The sequence below is a fragment of the Phoenix dactylifera genome, chromosome 6, assembly GCF_009389715.1.
Source record: "Phoenix dactylifera cultivar Barhee BC4 chromosome 6, palm_55x_up_171113_PBpolish2nd_filt_p, whole genome shotgun sequence".
In the NCBI taxonomy this organism is placed as follows: Eukaryota; Viridiplantae; Streptophyta; class Magnoliopsida; order Arecales; family Arecaceae; genus Phoenix; species Phoenix dactylifera.
The window spans coordinates 11,583,609-11,602,841 of NC_052397.1; the positions used below are offsets into that span (position 1 = coordinate 11,583,609).

Genomic DNA, 19,233 nt, shown 5'->3' on the forward strand with positions numbered 1-19,233 from the left:
TGCTTTAGATCATAGATTGAATAGATGTTGATCCAAATTTTGTTATACAATATGTTTTAACTAATAAATATTAATAGGTCATAGATTGCTTTAGGTGTAGTGTCACATGGACACTCCAAAGCTTCATTTTTTTGGAAGTTCTGGACACTTGAGAGTTGGGACCAAGGTTTGCAATCTCGATACTGTGTACCGTATCGGTACCTTACCGAAGTAATACGGTCGGTATGGTATGGTATGTATCTAGTATGTATCCTATATGAAAATAGTCCTTTAATCATGTTTCTCAATTTTATCCTAGTACGTCTCGGTACAGGTCGATATACATCTTGGTACATCTCAGTACAACTTGAGTTTCGTATTGGTTCCCTCTTGATATGGTATAGTACTCCCCATGGTCTGCCGTACCGGTCGGTACGGATCGGTATCCGCCGGTACATACCGGTACCGGATCCTACCGGTACGGTACAGCTACATATTTCGGTACCGGCCCGTACCGGCCGGTATCGGCGCGTACCGGCCGGTATCGGCGCGTACCAGCCCGTACCGACCGGTCCGTGCTGGCTCCAAATTTTTTTTGGCTTTTAGCCCCATCGATACCGTACCGGTTCGGCTCGGTTTGGTTTGGTACCGTACCGGTACCGATGCCCACCGATACGTCGGTACAGTTGGTACCGCGTACCTTGGTACTCCCTATACCAGACAGTACGTGGTGGTATGGTAGACCATGCTTGGGATATTTCAAGATACTCCTTGACATTTCTTATGATCAAATTATTATTGCCTTCATTACTTGTCTTTTGTTAGGGCTTCTACTTGAACTTTTTAGTTTTGACATAACAATTGGCAACCATCTTATCAACTTTTTCTGAATTCAAGGAGCATGGATCTAGCTCATTATTCATTATATGCATACATCACTTACATATATAAGATAAAAACATGTCCCGTATTTGATTTTGAAGAGTCTGTGTTGGATTAATACCTGTGTCATATGTCCAAGTAACATTTGGGCTGGCTAGATGTTTTTATTTCAGAATGACATACTCTTGAGTCTTGACATTGCAGACATGTCAAATAGTGGGGTACTTGTTCTCGAGTTAATTAACTTTATCTGTTTTTGATGATCTTTTAAGTTGGTTTGGCATATCTATCTCTATTAGGAGGGAAAAGATGGGTGAACTTCCAATTTTAAGCTTGCAAGAGATGCTTGGAATTCATTTTGAGTTGTAGATGATTTTGCAATTTGGGGGTGCTTCTTTTTCAATAGACCTTCTTAGGAAATGATTGTAGTATGTCTCCACATATTCTCTATTCTAGTTTGTGGGGTCTCATTAGAACGTGTGCAATAAAAGGTTTACCAATTATAATTCTAAAAAATGAAACAAAAATCATCTTGAACTCCAAATATGAGTACTCTTTCTGATGCTCAGTCAGTCATATTTCTTGAAATAGAAGCTGTTTTTTACTCAGCAGTAATCTACCGAACATCTCTCATGGCTATAATACTGACACTTGTCTTCTTTGTAATTTAATTTATTTTACTCTGATGCAATAGATTGTGACTTTGGAAGATGTTGTTGAGGAAATTGTCGGTGAAATCTTTGATGAGAATGACTCGAAGGTATGAAAACTATTTTGAAGCATCTTTATGTAGTGTTTCTTTTACGTTTTAGTTGAAAGCTGTTCGTTCAACTTTCTTTATGATAACTTGATACATCCTTTTCTTCCCTATATGCTTAAATTGTCAGTTTCATACATAATACAGTTGTATAATCTAGTTCCTTTCAGATGTTAATTCATATAGATAATTTCATGTCTATTGTTTGAATTAATTAAATTACAAACAATATCATTAATGAAGAAAGCTGCAATTGTTTCTTAAGTGCACAGTTTTTTAATTTCATTGAAAGGTTATGTGTATGCTAGGTTGTCATCCATTGGAAGTTTACAGCAAAGAATATGCTGTTAACTTATCTGATCGGCATCTTCTTTGACAAAAAATCCTTTGACTGGATCCCATAGCATATTTGTCTTCAAAGTTGGCTTATCTATGCATCTTGTCAGAACTGCATTTTTAGAAATAGGAACTTCTTACTTACTAGGACCTGGGGAATTTGTGATGGCTGAGATTGACATGTCTCCAGTTGTAGTGGGGCTCATTGACTTTATGCCATTATGATTTTACTCTCATGCATAAAATGATGGCTGATGTTCGGATGAAAACACTTGTTGCATTCAAAATTAGATAGTTGATATTTCCAGCAAGGACAGAAGCCGTAAACTGAGATTAAAATGGGTGAAAATCAAATAGATGTCAAAAAATATCTAAATCAAAAGATAGAAATTGGAAAATGAAATCATAAAGAAGCATGCTGATCTCAAGAATATTTCATCGTGGACATGGAAAAAGTGTGGTGGTGATATGCAATCTAAATAACAATTGCAGATAATTACTAAGGGTTTCTATTATCTGTTATTGGTATAGTTTTTTTTAATGATATGATATTATTATTATGATTCTATTGTTAATATTGTATTTTTAGAATATCTTGTTAATAATATTATAATACCGTAATATACTATATTATATATTATATTATTTAATTATATTTATAGAATAAAATTATCATTTGTTTCTTAATATGATTTTAAATTATTCATATGGTCATAATTATTTTGACATTGTATCCATGTTTTTATATGATGGAATATATTAGTTATAAATTTATGTTTTTATAGTCACTATAATAGTATTAATGTTAGAAGTAATATTTACATTTAATTTTTAATATAACATTATTTTTTCATTTTGTATTGTATATACTGCTATTTATATTTGAATTATATTTGTAATCATTAAAATGATATTAATATTAGTAGTATCTATATTGATGTTAGAATATTATATTAACGCTAGTATGATTAGTATTCATAATATGATATTATATTATCGATATCACTTTTAATATTAAATTATTAACATTATGATTGGTATTTAAACATGATTAATATTCTATTGAAATAAAGATATTATTATAATTATGATGTTATGATAAGTTTTAGCTATTGTAGTATTTTATTTATATTGTCATATTATATATTGTATTTTTTGTATTTTCATTATTTTTGTAATCATTATAATAATACTAATATTAGTATTATTGTATTGTTAAGATTAATATGAACATTACTATATTTATAGTATTAATTAGCAATATTAGTGTATATTGCATTAACATAATTATATATTTTATATAGTTATAAGTTATATGAGCTTATTACCAATATTAGTTATACTAGTTTGATGTATAATATTGTTGTTAGTATTATTAATGTCAATATGTTACTAATAATAATAATAATATATTACATTATATGTTACCAGGCTTGCTTAATTCTCTAGATTTGGACTTATTCAAACATAGGAATTAAAATCAATCATTCTTGAGGATTCTCTAGAATGCAATTCTCAAGAGTGGGATAACATTTCCTGATTTCCATTTCTAAAAACCAAATTGTCCGTGCTGGCCGGACATGTGCACGTTTGTATTGATATTACCGAAACAATTGTAAATTCCCTGTTTATTTATTCACTCCCTGCAGGGAGTATTAATGAATACAACAATAAGAAAGGTTCTATATCTTGTTTGCTTCCTATTTATAGACAAATGATGCATATCATAAGATAGTCGATGGACATACCTTTTTCCAGCCATCAAAAGTATAAAATACTTTGAAAAAACCCAAATAATGATTCTTTTTGTTGGTGGTGCAGTCAATATTCTTCATTATCCACATCTCAAAGTCCTCTTCAACAGCATTCCATTTAGAGCACCCTGTGGCCTAGATTTTGAGGACATGTTATAGCTTTGGAGCAATGTTCACCGTCTCGGTACTAGACCCCATACTGGTGCCATACTAGCACTGTGTTGGTACTTGGTACAATATGGTACGGGGTCTTTTTGGCGTGCCGACATTCGGTACTCCACCTATACCGAATACCGGTACCGAATTAGTACGGTATGTTATGCCATGTATCCCCTGGTTGGAGATATAAAGTAGAACAATTCTTCCATTAATATTTTCTCTTACAGATAAATCACAAATTCGAAGTACTTTGAATGGGTTAATATTTTCATAATGATGTATATGTTACATAAGCAACAATAATAGATCAAACCATGGAATGCCGTACCGGCCCGTACCGGCCGGTACGGGCCGGTACGTACCGGTCCGGCCGTGGACCGGTACCGGAACGGATAAAAAACCGGTATTTTCCGGTTTTTTATCCGAACAGGCCGGTACGGGTGCGTACCGGCCGGTTCGCACCGGTACGATTTTTTTTTTTTAGAACCACAGCGCCGCGCGCTGTGGTTTTTGAAACCACCGCGTACCGGCCGGTACGGGACCGGTACTTGCCGGTACGTACCGGACCGGACCGGTACCATACCGGTCCGGCCGGCCACCGGTACGCCGACCGGTACCGGTACGGCGGACCTTGGATCAAACTTTAGGTTAACAATTAAGAAGAGGAAACATTGCTAATATTCTTGAAGGACAATTAGAAAATAAGACCTTGCAATAAATGAAGACTACAAAAATCAAAGATCAAGATCACCACCTATCAACTGATACTGCTATAACCATCAATATGCTCAAAGATTATATGTTCTGCTGCTCTTCTTAAGGATATAGGCCTATCCTCTCTATATGGAGCTTACATTACTAAATGGAATTGAGACCTAAAATTGGTTCCAAAATTCCAACCATTTATTGGAGAAGGACAAAGCAAAACTGTTGCTTGATCTCAAACTCCTACATAAGTCTACAGAAAGAAGAGAGGGTCTCCCATTGTGTGAGGCTCCCACCAAGGACCGAGCAAAATCGTTGCTTGGTCACAATCTCCTACACATCTAAAAAGAAAAAGAAAAAAGAAAGGGTGTTCTAGTGCATGAGGCTCCCAACATTGCGGGGCCTGGGGAGGTTTGGATATACATGGCCTTACCCTTGCATATAGAGAGGCTCTTTTCGTGTTCCAAGTCACAATGGAGCAGCCTTATTGTTGCGGCAAGGCTTGTCCTCTTACCATAGGTCTACAAATAAACAGTATTCCCTTCTTGGGTTGTGACAAAAGAAAATCTTGTTTTTTGAACTTGAAGTTCAAAATTTTGTTCTTAAAAGACAAGTTATGCTAGTTATATTGCATGCGGTGGCAGAATCATAATTTTGGCTGATTATTATTTAAAGTAAAGAGCCTACTTTGTTGTTTAATTCTGTTTTGTGCAACAATATCTAATGTGTAGGAAAGCTGTTTAATACATGATCCATTTCAATTTTATAATTCACCATGGTTTCTCTTTTGAATGTTTTATTGTTGTTGCTCGACATCGTATTTGATCCCATGTGACACCTAGTTTGCATCCGCCGCTCCAGTGTTGCATCACTTATATATGTCACATATATAGTTGAGTGATGACTTATTTTGTTGGTTGCATTATATATATTGTCCAGGTGATAGGGGCATAGGTTGGGCCTTGGGTTAGGCCATTCTGGTTCAAGAACACGCGCATGAAGATTTAAGACCAAGGACCTTGCTCTTACATTTACGTATTCAGCAAAGAATATAAAAGTCAGTGGGGCAAAACATTAGCATTCAATACAATTCATAAAATAAACTAATGGTTGATGGCAAAAGGTTCAATATAAGATGTGACATCCATAAATAATGTCAAGCATGCCTACAATTGTCATAAAATAGATCAATTGAAGTATTGATTGCAAAAACTTAACGGATCTACCTATTGGAAATGTGGAGGCAGTAAACCAAAGCAAACAATAGGCAATAATCTTTTCAAGTTACATGCTGCATTCCTAAGTTCTTTCCCTGCAATTTAGGTAGCTTATCTTGGGCCTAATTATCATGTGGATGGCTGGGTGCCTATGCACCGTACACATCCTAAATAAAAAAACCTTGGCGTTAGGGGCATTTCTGGTAGAATAGAGAGGATCTTGGTGGGTTGGGTTTGCGGGTGAGAGAGGGAGGGAGGGGCAACAGAGAGCTGGTAAGTGATGGAGGGATTTGTGGTGGTGAGGACCAATGTTAATGGGATTTTGCACAGCCTAAAGTTTTTCTGTTTCCTTCATCATTTCTCTCTCCTCTTCCTACTCTTTCTTTGTACTTTCTTCTTATCTTTTTCCTCATCCTCCCTTCTTTGATTCCTATGACAACAAGAGTTGTCGTTGGTACTTGGCAAGGGCAAATTTTGTTGCTGTTTGTTGCATCCCTATGGTTGTTGTTATTAGTAGCAAGGATGAATTCCTTTGGAGTTTCTTGTATCTATTGAGAAGTAGAGAAAGCAAAGAAAAAGGAGACCAGAAGGTAAAAATCAAGCAAAAGAGAAGTTTGGGCTCCTTAATCTCAACTGCCTGTCTAGATGTTACTGTTGACCATTTTTTACCCCTATAACTACCCGCCTGTGCCTAGTTTCTTCAAAACATTTATCTACTGACGGAATAGCATAAATTTCTTTTCTTTTCTTTTCTTTTTTAACATCGTCCATTTAACTAAAAATTTGAATAACTTCAGTAGCTGCCTATTGGGACATGATTCTGTTGAAAGTTTGTTTTTAAGCTGTTTTTTCAAAGTTAGGCAATGAAACCTTGTGTATTGGTGGTGTCGTCATTCATCCTTCTGTTGCATTTTGTTTTGCCAATGTTGAATATCAAGATCAACATGTCTGTTTACCTTATTATGTCAACATGATTGCAGATGTTCGATGCATGTTACATATCTTTGCATGTTCTGGTATTTGTTGCATTGGTCACTTTAAAAAATTTATCCGCCTAAACATGACATCTGTTCATTATTAATGTTCGTTTCATATGTATATTGGTTATCCTGCAGGAAGAGATCCAGAAAAAAACTGGTCATATAGTGATGCAAGAAGATGGAACATTTGATGTTGATGCAAATACTTCAATTGACCAGCTTTCTGAAGAATTAAATATCAAAATACCTGAGGTATGTTTTATTTTGGTCTGATTATGAAATTCTTCCTTTTTCTTTCATTTGTGGACAATGTTAGTCTTCCTTTTACTTGAATACTAACAATTGTTGTTCTTCCATATCTTAGATTCTTGAAATCTTTTTGTTTAAATCATGGTTCAACGTAGCGGCCTGAACCAGGCGGTACAGGGCGTACCGTACTGTATCAGTTCGGTATTGATACCCAACATAGGCGGCGTACCGACATTCGGTATGCTGAAAAGACTCCATGTCGTACTGTGCCGACATAGTGCTAGTGTGGCACTGGTATGAGGTTCAGTACTGAGACGGCGAATCTTGGTTTCAATAGGTGGAGTGTAAAACTATTGTTTCATCAGGTCAAACTTTTATTCGTCTCTTTCTTTGCTTATTGATTTTTAAATTCTTCAGACTGAAAATATTTCTGCTCATTTTCTGTTTTTTATTATTTATTGAAGGTTTTTTATTTTTCCTCTGACTCATGCTTTTAATGGAAACCACTAGTCAACTACTGAAATGCTAGTTTTATCTTAGCTTATAAAGGGCAGCCCAGTGCACGAGAAGTGGGGTATGGGGAGGATTAAATGTACGCGGCCTTATCTCCGGGTGCAGAGAGGTTGTTTTTGTGTTTCGAACCTATGACCTCCATATCATAATGGAATAGCCTTGTTGTTGTGCCACGGCTCACCCTTAGTCTTATATTATAATAGCAAAATATTAGGATTAAAAACAAGCCCAAAAAATGATGGTGGCAAGTGAGGCTAAAGTTTTGGAACTTGCAAGTTACAAATTTATCCTTTCTGTATCAGCAATCTTATTGCTTGAATGGCATTAATGGGGTTACTTTGTCATACACTAGTATCAGACATGTGTGAACACATTATTTATCTAAGACAAAGGAAAATTTGATGAATGGCAGTTAATCCATCAATCATGATTTCTTAAACTAAGTTTGATAAATGATCTCTGTTTAGTAGGTGTTTCTTTCTTTCTTTCAATCGCTAGAGAATAATGAAAGGCGTATTTAATTAAAATAACCACAATTATTTAGCCTTTGCCCAACTATTGGGGTCGGCTGTTTATCTAAAAGAAGATTGTACTTACATGAGTGAGGTGAGAAGCACAGCTCAAGGAGGGAAATGTAAAAGAAAATATGAAAGCGATCTGGATAAATATGGAAACTTCAAAATAAAAGCATGGGCCTCAGAAGAATATAGAATGGCTGGAAGAGCAGTGAGCCCCTCATTCCTTATAGGTAGAGGAAACAATCAGTTAATATCCCTTTGAGAATCTCTGTTTCATAAAATGCTAGAATTCTTTTTTTTCTTTTTTCTTACTAAGACACCCTGTTTCCTTTCTCACATGACTGACTGATGAGATGGAGTCAATTCAACATCTGACAGATGCCTTCCAAGAGTGCGTTCAATATATAGTATAGATTGGAAAAGATCATGTGCATAAAAAGCTTGCAAACAATCTTTAGTAGGTTGTCATGGCTTGACCCAGCATAGCACATTCTATTACTGGATAAGCCAGGTTTGAAGCCCTAGTTGAAGCAATGTAAAATTTCAGGCCAGGATGACCTCAGGTCAGGCCTGTGAACATCCCTATTCATGACTATATGGATCAAGGAAAGCCGTACCGGTCCGTACCGGCCGGTACGGGCCGGTACAAACCGGTCCGGTGCTTGACCGGTACCGGAGACAGATGAAAACCGGAATATCCGGTTTTCATCTGCGAACCGGCCGGTACGGATGTTTTTGAAACCGGCCGGTACGGGTGTTTTTTTTTTTTTAAGAAACCACAGCGCTTCGCGCTGTGGTTTCAAAAACCACGCGCGGCGCGTGGTTTTAAGGGAGAAGTGGCCCACGGGCCACTTCTTTCACTTTTTTTTTTTTTTTTTGGGAACCACAGCGAGGCGCTGTGGTTCCAAAAACCACCGCGGCGCGTGGTTTCAAAAACCACGCGTCGCGCGTGGTTTTAAGAAGGAAGTGTCCAACCGGCCACTTCTTAAAAAAAAAAAAAAAATTGCTGTGGCCGACAGGCCACAGCTTTTTTCCTTTTTTAATGGGAAAAGGAGTGGCCGGAGGCCACTCCTTCCCATTAAAAAACAAGGAAGTGGCCGACCGGCCACTTCTTTCCGTACCGAATCAACGATCTTAAGCTGGGATTTTCTGTTAATCTGGGATTAACAGCACGATCTTAAGCCTCTCGTTCGGTTATAAAAACCGAACGAGGCTCACTTCTTTCCCAAACAATTTGAGGTTGAGACTTGAGAGGTTCTATTTAAGGTGCGGAGACGGAAAGATTTGAGAGATAGCGAGGAGGAGGTCCTGCCCAAAAAATCCAGCGGAGACTATTTAAGGTGCGGTTTTTTTATCCTATATTATTTCATTAATTTTGTTAATAATTTACTTAAAAAAAATAGTTTATAAATTACTTAAATAATAAGATAATGCAAAAATTTACTTTATTAGCTTAATTTTTTGATAAGTTGTCCTTTTATGATAGAATTGGAGCCATCAAGAAAAACGAACCCTGCAAAGCGTGATATTGGCTGGTCTTATGGGCGAAGACTTGGAAGTGAGGGGCAACGACACCAGTTTCAATGCAAGTTTTGCGACAAGGTTTTCAAGGGAGGAGGGGTAACCAGGTTGAAGCAACACTTAGCCGGAAATTCCGGTGAGGTTGCTACGTGCCGAAATTGTCCTAACGAGATTCGTGTGCTGATGAGGCAGAATCTTGCTGAGGCCAAAGAAGCGAAGGAGATGGCTTCCAAGAAGAGGGCGGAGGTCGATCGCCAAGCGGCAGAGCCACCTTCCTATCACTCTAGGAAGCCAGAGGAGGTCGAGGATCTAGATGAGGAGGAGGCAGATATTCAGGCGGCCATGCATGCAAGCCTGGATAATCAGTGGCAGCAGGAGGAGGTGGCCAGGCATAGGGCTCGATTTGGGCCCTCTGCATACGAGTCGGGCGGCGGTTCTCGAAGCACTAGACAAGATCCAGAGTTCTTGAGGACAACTTCAGTAAGGGAGGGCGTCGGCAAAGAACGTGGCCGGATTGCATCTATGCTGGGTGGTTTTGGTAGCCGAAAGAAGTCATCTAGAGGAGTTCCAGAAGGAGCGACAATTCATGATGTAGATCCGCATGCTCTCCCCAGTAGAGATTCAAGGCAGCAGAGGGTAGACACAATGTGGATGAAGGATAAGAAGAAAACTATGTGGCGAGCTATTGGATCCTGGTTTCACTTCAGCCACATCCCAGCGAATGTGGCAGACAATACATACTACAGGTCTGCCATTGCCGCCATACAAGCTGCCGGTCCCGGTGTAGCTCCTCCAGGCCCGAAGGATATATACGGTGAGCTTCTTGACAACAATAAGGAGGAGCTGGAGAATTGGATTGACTCCTAGAAGAGCAAGTGGCCCATATATGGACTAACCATCATGTGCGATGGTTGGACCGGTCCGACCAGGCGGAGCATCATCAACTTCCTGACATACTGTGATGCTAAGACCTTCTTCCACAAGTCGATTGATGCTTCGGCTTATGTGCACAACACCTCGTACATGCTGAAACTTATGGAGGATGTGATTGATCTGGTAGGAGAGGAGAATGTCGTGCAGGTCGTCACTGATAATGGGCCGCAATATAAGGCTGCCGGGCAGGTCTTGATGGAGCGGCGGCCACATATTTTCTGGACCCCATGTGCTGCACATTGTATCAATCTTATGTTGATGGACATTGGAAAGATCCGTAGGGTGCAACAAACGGTGGAGACAGCCCAACGCATTATGAGGTATATTTATAACCATAACTGGGTTCTTTCATTGATGAGAAAGTATGCAGAGGGAGAGATTCTGAGACCAGGAGTCACACGGTTTGCTACCAACTTCATCGCACTTGATAGCATACTCGAGAAGAGAGGAGCCCTACGTCAGATGTTTGCCAGTCCCGAGTGGTATGATAGTAGATATTCTTATGCCGGCACTGAAGGGAGCAAGATAGAAGACTTGGTGACGAGACAGCCATTCTGGCAGCGGGCTACTACAATAGTCAAGGCTATCAAACCATTATATGAAGTGCTGCGGGCCGTAGATAGCGAGATCTACCCCTAGATGGGGTTTTTGTATCACATGATGGTCAAGGCAAAGGATCAGATTATGGAGGCAGATCCAGCACATGGCCGGTCATACATCAACATCATTGAGCAACGGTGGGGAGCGCAAATGGGTACGGAATTACATCTAGCAGGTAAACTAAGATATAATTATAGTGACAATTATAGTGATGGATATAATTATATAATTATGCTAAGATAGTCTCGTATATGTGCAGCATACTACCTAAACCCCCGGTTTCAGTACAGCATAGATGGAATTGGTATGGATGAAACACTTCTGGATGCTTTGCGTAATGTGATTTACAAGATGGAGGCAGATCCAGAAAAAGCGGCCCTATGTCTTGAAGAGGTAATTATGATTTAGTAATTACTAGCATGTGTAAGTATATCAGCATCTTCAATTATTAACATGGTTTTCTTATGTTTATTTTTCACAGAGCAAATTATTTAGAGAGGGCAGCTACAGTTTTGGCCAACGAGCGGCTGTCGTCAGCAAACACAATATGAATCCAGGTACGTGACACATCAGCAAAACATTCACCTGGTGTTACTTAGTTACTATTATGGAACTATCATATATGTAATCTTCATAAATATTTTTGCAGCTGAATGGTAGGTGCATTTTGGCGGATCCGCGAGAAATCTAAAGCGGATAGCTATCCGGATCCTCTCCCAAACAGTCTCCTCTAGTGGATGTGAGCGCAATTGGTCCACCTTCGCCCTTATCCACAGCAAACAAAGAAACTGTTTGACGCAAAAGCGCCTCAACGACCTTGTTTATGTGCATTACAATTTGCGGTTGAGGCTAAAGTGCATCCAGGAGGAAGTGGAGCTCAAGCATACAGATCCGATTTACGGGTCCTTCACCGCTGATGACGATGATCCACTACTCGGCTGGCTTGTAGGCCAGCAGCAGGAGCCCGAGCTTGACGAGCCAGGATCGCCTCCACGACCAGCTACCTTCATAGCCACCGAAGCTGGGGTCGATCCAGAGCAATGGGCTGAGCGCAATATTCCACGCACTCCCAGAGCTGATCAGCCGCAGGCACAGGGGAGCCAGACAGAGAGGGCCAGGAAAGGAAAACAAAGAATCCCAATGGAGAGTGTCGAGGAAGAGACTTGGACTAGCAGCGATGAAGGTTCTGGTGGTGATGGATCTTCTAGCCATGGAGGGAGCGGAGGACAGTATGGTACTCATGAGACACAGCCGGAGGGTGGTCTTTATTTCACCGGTGAGTTCCAATTTATGGGTGCTACACAGGATACGGACCACGGTCGACCACCTGATAGAGATCGTGAGGATATTATTGGATATAGAAGACGGGCTCCTCGAGGTCGTTCAGGAAGACAGGATACGACTGCAGATCCGACAACATACGGATACGGATTCTATTATCCACAGCCTCAGCCTGACGAATACGGATATGGTGCATTGGATTTTGCTTCCGCCATATTTGGATGGGCCCCTACACAATCAGAGGACACCTCTCAGAGCCAGAGCGTGAGCGAAAGATCCGACAGTTCTTATAACCTGGCGCGTGTTCCTTCTGATTGGGTTGATTTGCCTCCTCCTGATTATACTTATGATCCAGATATCTACGAGAGCCATCGGCACTCGTCCCGATTTTAGATATCCTAGAGTACTTTAAATGTATGTAAATGATTGTATCTTAATTCGAAGATATTTTATGTGTATGATTTTATCATTTCGAACGGGAGGAAAACATAACATGCAATCATGCATCATATATGTTTCAAATTTCAACCCTAAATTTAAATATGAAAATATCAAAAATCATGAAAAAAGTAATAAAAAAACATCAATTTTCATTTAATTTAAGATCCAACAGAGACAACATTAAAAAAAAAAAAGTCTGGCTCGCGGAGCCCGGCCGGTACCGTACCGGTCCGGCCGGCCACCGGTACGCCGAGCCGGACCGGTACGGCGGACCTTGATATGGATTCTCTTTTCCTTTCATGGTTGGCATCCATATTCAAGTTTGTGGAAATCAACCCTTCCAATCCTGTGTGGATGTTACAAATAAGCAACTGACCAGAAGATGCAACCAGAAAAGCATATTACCAAAATTTATTCCATGGTAAATTAGTCAAATTCTTCAGCCATGTCTAGCTTGAATGGACCCTTTTGTGTTCTGGCTTCTAGTAACAGCTTTAAGTTTCACATGAAGAATCGGTAAGAAACATCTTTACCTGCAGCTTTATGTGATTCTAGTTTTCTGATAAAATTAATTTAATAATATGATAAGTTGGTAGCACTTGTGAGTATGCATGCTTTTCAATTTTATCATGGATACCATACTAATATGTACCTTCAGAAAAAGTTTTACTGTTTATGAAATAAAGGTTGCACTAATCAAGTTCCTTCTGAAGTTCACTTCTATTTTGTTGTCACAGGGTCATCAATATGAGACAGTATCTGGTTTCATCTGCGAGTCTTTTGGATATATACCAGAAGAAGGTGGGAAGACTGTTGTGGTACTTGAGAAGGAAAACCAAGAAGAGAATAGTGAATACACAGATACCAAATCCAATCACCACAATAAGGAGACACATCGAATATATGAACTTGAGGTATGCTTTCACGATCATCTCTATTGAATTATTTAATTTAATGATTGTGTTTAGTATAATATATTTACAACATTATAATATAATTTATATGATTACCTATAAAATGGCCTACCTGCCTTTTTCACTATTTGTGGTCTGAAAAATAAGCATCATGAAGTATGATCTCATCCATCACCATTCACCTTCAATCGTTTGTGAAATAATTTCTAATAACTTTCTTTTTCACTATCATTGATGTATACCTGGCTGTCAGAAAACCACACTTTTCTTGGTTTCAGCAAGTTGTATAGTTAACCACCTCACCAGCATGTCATGAAGAAATTTTGTTTATTATTTTTGTTCAAAAAATTTCCATACCATTCGCAGTTGTTATATTAGGAGTCTCTCTGTTGCAGCCTACGGTTGCATAAATATATGCTAACCCTTTTAGAGAGGTTGAGGTGCTAATCATTCTTCAAAAGCTTGGCTTGAAGTTTTAGGGTGTGCATACAAACCATTCACAATTTAAATTTTTACCAGAAGATATTAATACAAAAATTCTTCAATTTTGCAGCTTTTTGCAGTATGTAAAATGTATGTATGGTGATACAGTCTTAGGGTCAGGACTGAAAAGGGACTTTCGAGACCTCTTCATGATGATTGTAAAGGTTGCAACTTGCAAGTGGATTTCTAGGTGTTGTCAAGAAATTCCAGCAAGCATATGCCCTTGGTGTTGAAAGCCTTTAGAATCAAGGTCTGCTGAAGCGGTACCAGGACCCGTACCAGTCGGTAGCCGGTTTAGTATCGTATCGTCACGGTACGCAGAGGCGTGCTGGTCTAATGCTTTTTAGGTTTGATTTATTGGTAATCAATTTTTTTCAACTTTTTCAATGATTTTAAGCATAATTTGATGTTTTTTGATTTTTTTTTATATTTCTATGATTCCGATACAACCTAAATGATGCAAAATATAAAATAATTAGTGAGATATTGCATGCTATACCAGAAGCAATATGAAATATCTTAAAATCAATTAGTGAGATACAAAATGTAAAATGATACCATCAATTATATATATTTAAAGTACAATATATATATTGATATCTAAAATCTTGTCGAATGGTGATGTCTCTCGTAGATATCCAGATCATGAGCATAATCAGGAGGTTTATCAGCCTACCTCTTTAACCAAGCAACATTGTAGTCCTGTATGCTCATCCATAAGAAACGCGCTCTGTGTTATAACCTCTCGAATCTCTCGTTGAAGCTCGCACTCTAAGAAGTATTTTCTAGCTGATATTACGACTGTGGAGGGCCTATCCGAATATGCTAGCAGCAAAATTTGACTAGAAAGATGCTCCGAGCTACATAGGATAGTAGCCATCGGAAGATTGCCTCAGATGCACCATATCTATATCTGTATCCATGTAAGTCACAAGCTGTTGTGGCTGCGGGTAATAGGATCCAGTATTCGATTATGTCTATAGATCTTACTCCACGTGGGAGGTTATTTACAGCTGCATCGTGTCCTCTTGAATGACCTCGAGGAGCCCATCTTCTATATGCAATGTATCCTCGCAGGTTCTACCAAATTGCGCATTGTGGTTTCTATCCTGTGTAGCATGCGCAAACTGGAACTCACTGATGAATTGAAGACCATCCTGTGGCTTTGTTTTATAAATGGTGGTCTCATATCCTCCACTCTCTTTCTGGCTAGCAGATCTATGACTATCAAAACTGTCATCACTGCTCTTTTTGGTCTCTGAATTTAAGTGAACCGACTCTTCCACACTCTTCATCGGGGCTACAACTATTTTTTTCTTTTTTGCTACACTGAGCAGCTGCTTGCTTACCCTTCATGCCACTCTCTACTTGGCTATGTTGGATGGATGGATGTCGCCCTCCTGACTGAGTCGACCGGATAGCGTGGTGGCCTCTTCTAAGCAATTCTTGATCATATTTCTAGGAGGATGTCTTGGACAGAGTCATGTGATGACTGGCTCCTTAATGACCCCTATGGCTGTGGTTGATTAGGCGGAAGGATGTATAAAATGTTGCGATCTGACCATTGCTCTGCATCCACCCTAGGCTCGCTGGCTACGAAACTGGCCGGTCTTGAAGGCGATTTTGGCTCATCAAGCTCCGGGTTCTACTGCTAAACCATAAGGCATTCGATCATAGGATCATTCTCATCGTCAACGAAAGCATTATGGATCAGATTCGTGTACTTCAACTTCACTTCCTCCTAAATGCATTTTAGCCTTAACCTCGGATTGTAGTAAATATATATAAGGTCATTGAGGTGCTTGTGTGTTAGATATTTTTTCTGCTTGTTGTGGATGATCGCGAAGGCGAATTAGTTGCGCTCACAGTCACTCGAGGAGACCGTCTGAAAGAGGATTCGGATAGCTAGTCGTTTAAGATTTTTCGCAGATAAATCAAAATGAATCTACAATTTAGCTAAAAAATATTGAAGAAAATTACATATAAGATAGTATCATATTAGTAACCATCTAACGTCAGGTAATAGTTATCATTGATATGTAATATACCTAGATTTATATTTTCTTAATTACTACAGCTGCCAAGGCTCCAAAGCTGTCAGTTTTCTCTCTAAATATTTTCATATATGAAAAAAAATCGTGTTGTAATATATTAATCATTGAAGACATGAGTTAACTTATGCATGTCACTTAAGTTAATTTATCTCTTCTAGACATAGGATCGTGACTTTGGATCAGGATCCATCTTGTGAAACATATTACGCAGAGCGACAAGAAGTTTGTCATCCATATCAATTTCAGGTATGGTATAATGGAACCTCGGGTTCAGGTAGTAAGCTGCAAATAGAGTTCATAATTGTTTCAGTAAAATTATACAAGTACAATAGTAGTTTAATTTTTAATGTTCTTGTTTACCTACTAGATGCAAGTGTCTACCCATTTGGTAGTCCCACTGCCGCTTAATGATATCGATGCACTCCTGGGCATGCATCGAATCTACCTCTATGATCTGATTCTTTGTCCTCTCCATCATATAATACAGGAAGCCTATCTAGGGTTACCTCTCGCTATCCACGGCCCGAAGTACTTTGTACAATGGCTTGATGGCATTCACTATCTTCTTGGCCAGCTGCCAGAATGTTTGCCTCGTCACCAAGTCTTCCGCAATGCTCTTAGTTTCTGCCCTTGCAAATCTGCTTTCCAAGGAGGCTATCAAATGTAGCGTAGTTAGTAGGAAACTATGTCACACTTGGTCTTAAGTTTTTTCTCCCTGCGTACCTCCTTATCAGTGATAGGACCCACTATGGTTATAAAAACATTTGGTGGTAGTTTGGGTTGTCTTCACTATTTGCTGCACCCTGCGAAATCACTAGTTTCTTTTCATGGAAAGTTGAGTTGTTGTCCCACCATCCACTCCATCTCTTCTCCTTTTCCTTTTCTTCTCATTCACAAGAAAGCTATTTTGTGTCACATAATCAAAATAGGGCTTCAATCTTCTTCTATCAAGAGTCTTTGACTCTATTTAAAAGAGGTAATTGGCCTCTTAATATGAACAGAGCCTTTGCCTATACTTCAATCAAAGCTACTAGGTTTCATTTAAAAATGATATTTAGATCTCATATTAAAAATAGGTTCTCATATCTGTTTTATAAGGAGTCTTAGGCTCCATTAATGGAGATTAAATGCCTCTTGATACGAAGCAGGCATTTGGCTATACTTCAATAAATGATCATGGGCTCAACCAAAATTAGATCTTTGATTTCACAATGTAGAGTTTTGATCTTGCTTCTACAAAGAGCCCTAACCTCCATTGATAGAGGCCAAAAGCCTCCAAATATAACTGGTTAACAAACATGCTTCAGTAAGAAATATAGAGTCAATTAAAATGAGATTGTTGATTTCATAAGAAGTAGGGCGTTGTCCTTTCTTTCATAAGGGGTCAAGTCCGATAGTCCATTAATAAAGACCAAATGTCACTAAATATACCAAAGAACATCTTGAATATGAGTCTATCGACCACTCATATAGAAGTATTCCTACTAAGACATGGATTTCATATATCAAAAATTATTCATTTGTACCAGATTAGTGATGTACAGAATACAAGATAAAGGTCATTTAGAGAATTGCATAGATCCAAAATTTGGTGATGATTTGATGGTAGATGATGAAGATGGAATCACTGAACCTTTCAGTCCAAATGCCTACTTCTAGGATATGTACCTCACCCAAAATAAACCCAATTGAAGTTCTACAAAATGAAAATAAATCATGGAGAAAAGAGATATAAATTAAGTAAATTTTGTGCTGAGCCAACTATTGATCTTCGCACAGCAAACTTTGGAACTTTACATGGTCATTATGTGGATTGCATAAAATTCAGAACACGTCAATTTCATAGACTAAAGATTTATCCAGAGGTGACATTAATTATCAGTTTCAAAATTTGAAAACCAGAGGAAGAACAAGTTTATATCGCAAAATTTCTAAACTAAACATCCAATGGTGGAAAAGCCATACATATAACTTGCTTTCCACTTAGATAATTTAAATTTGGTACATATTCAAGACAGCTTGCACTTTAAATCATCTTTTTTTTTTTTTTGATTAGGAAGGCTAATCCCCCCTTCTGTATCCTATAGACATCCCATCCCTTAAGGGTTGACTCCAACCAGAATTGAATCCCATCTCCTTGCTCAAGTGGCAAGGGGTGATACCATGTGAGAAAGTGCTAGGTGATAAATAATCATAAGTTCAAAACTGCAAATCTGGTTGATGATCAATCAAATTTTCTGATTGATTGAGGATTTTCTATCATATCCTCAAAAATGAAATTGTTCTAATAGTTAAAAAATGAACCATGGGGATTTGATGATGGATTATGACCATCAGATATTAAGCCTAGGCTGATATCAAGCCTAGCTTTTATCCGTCAAATCAATGTAAGGCTATCCTAGTCCATTGGATGGTGAAGATCAAAAGAAATTTTAACTACAAGAGTAATTGTTGATCCAAGGGTCTAAAGTAACATGTCCACCATGTTACTAGAGTTGGTAAGTCCAAAATGCTATGACTACCCTATTAAAATTGGGCAAGTCCAAAAATGTCATTAAAGAGGATATTCAAAATACAATAACCACATCTTTAAACTGGACTAATTAAAAATGAATTGACCTCCATGTCAGAAAACCAATAACCCTAAAATTGTTTGACCTTCTATGCCATTAAACAAGATGAACCCAGGTGGTTAGACCTCCATGTCACTATTGGATAAATTTGAAATAACAGAATGACCTTTGCATCATTACTCTGGACATATCCAAAATGAATATGACCTCTAGGCCAGTAAATTTGGTCAATTAAAATGCAAGGACAACCATGCTGTAAAACCGAATAATTTTTTAAGTTTGACATATCACATATGTGGATGTGCATTGAATATTCAAATGCATATATAAATGAGGTTTGATATATTCATTTATTGATGTGTCTGGGGATATGGCTGTAGTTAG

The 19,233-nt window shown here is 38.4% G+C and overlaps 1 protein-coding gene and 1 long non-coding RNA gene across 4 annotated transcripts in view; both read left to right on the plus strand.

Annotated features, from left to right (window-relative positions):
- Positions 1 to 19,233, plus strand: part of LOC103714926 (putative DUF21 domain-containing protein At3g13070, chloroplastic) — a 56,275-nt gene that overhangs the window by 29,736 nt on the left and 7,306 nt on the right. For 2 of the 3 annotated variants that reach the window (XR_005512191.1, XM_008802395.4), the window contains exons 11-13: positions 1,556 to 1,621; positions 6,905 to 7,021; positions 13,563 to 13,739. Coding sequence is in view for 1 of the 3 variants with exons in the window: in XM_008802395.4 (XP_008800617.3) it covers positions 1,556 to 1,621; positions 6,905 to 7,021; positions 13,563 to 13,739 (360 nt within the window). In the remaining 2 variants the exon portion in view is untranslated. Of the gene's footprint in view, positions 1 to 1,555; positions 1,622 to 6,904; positions 7,022 to 13,562; positions 13,740 to 14,292; positions 14,536 to 19,233 lie in introns of all 3 variants that reach the window. The other variant, XR_003387128.2, reaches the window with a different exon arrangement.
- LOC120111065 lies at positions 11,455 to 11,891 on the plus strand. The gene is made up of 2 exons (XR_005512192.1): positions 11,455 to 11,496; positions 11,585 to 11,891. It is a non-coding gene; the product is annotated as an uncharacterized LOC120111065 (long non-coding RNA).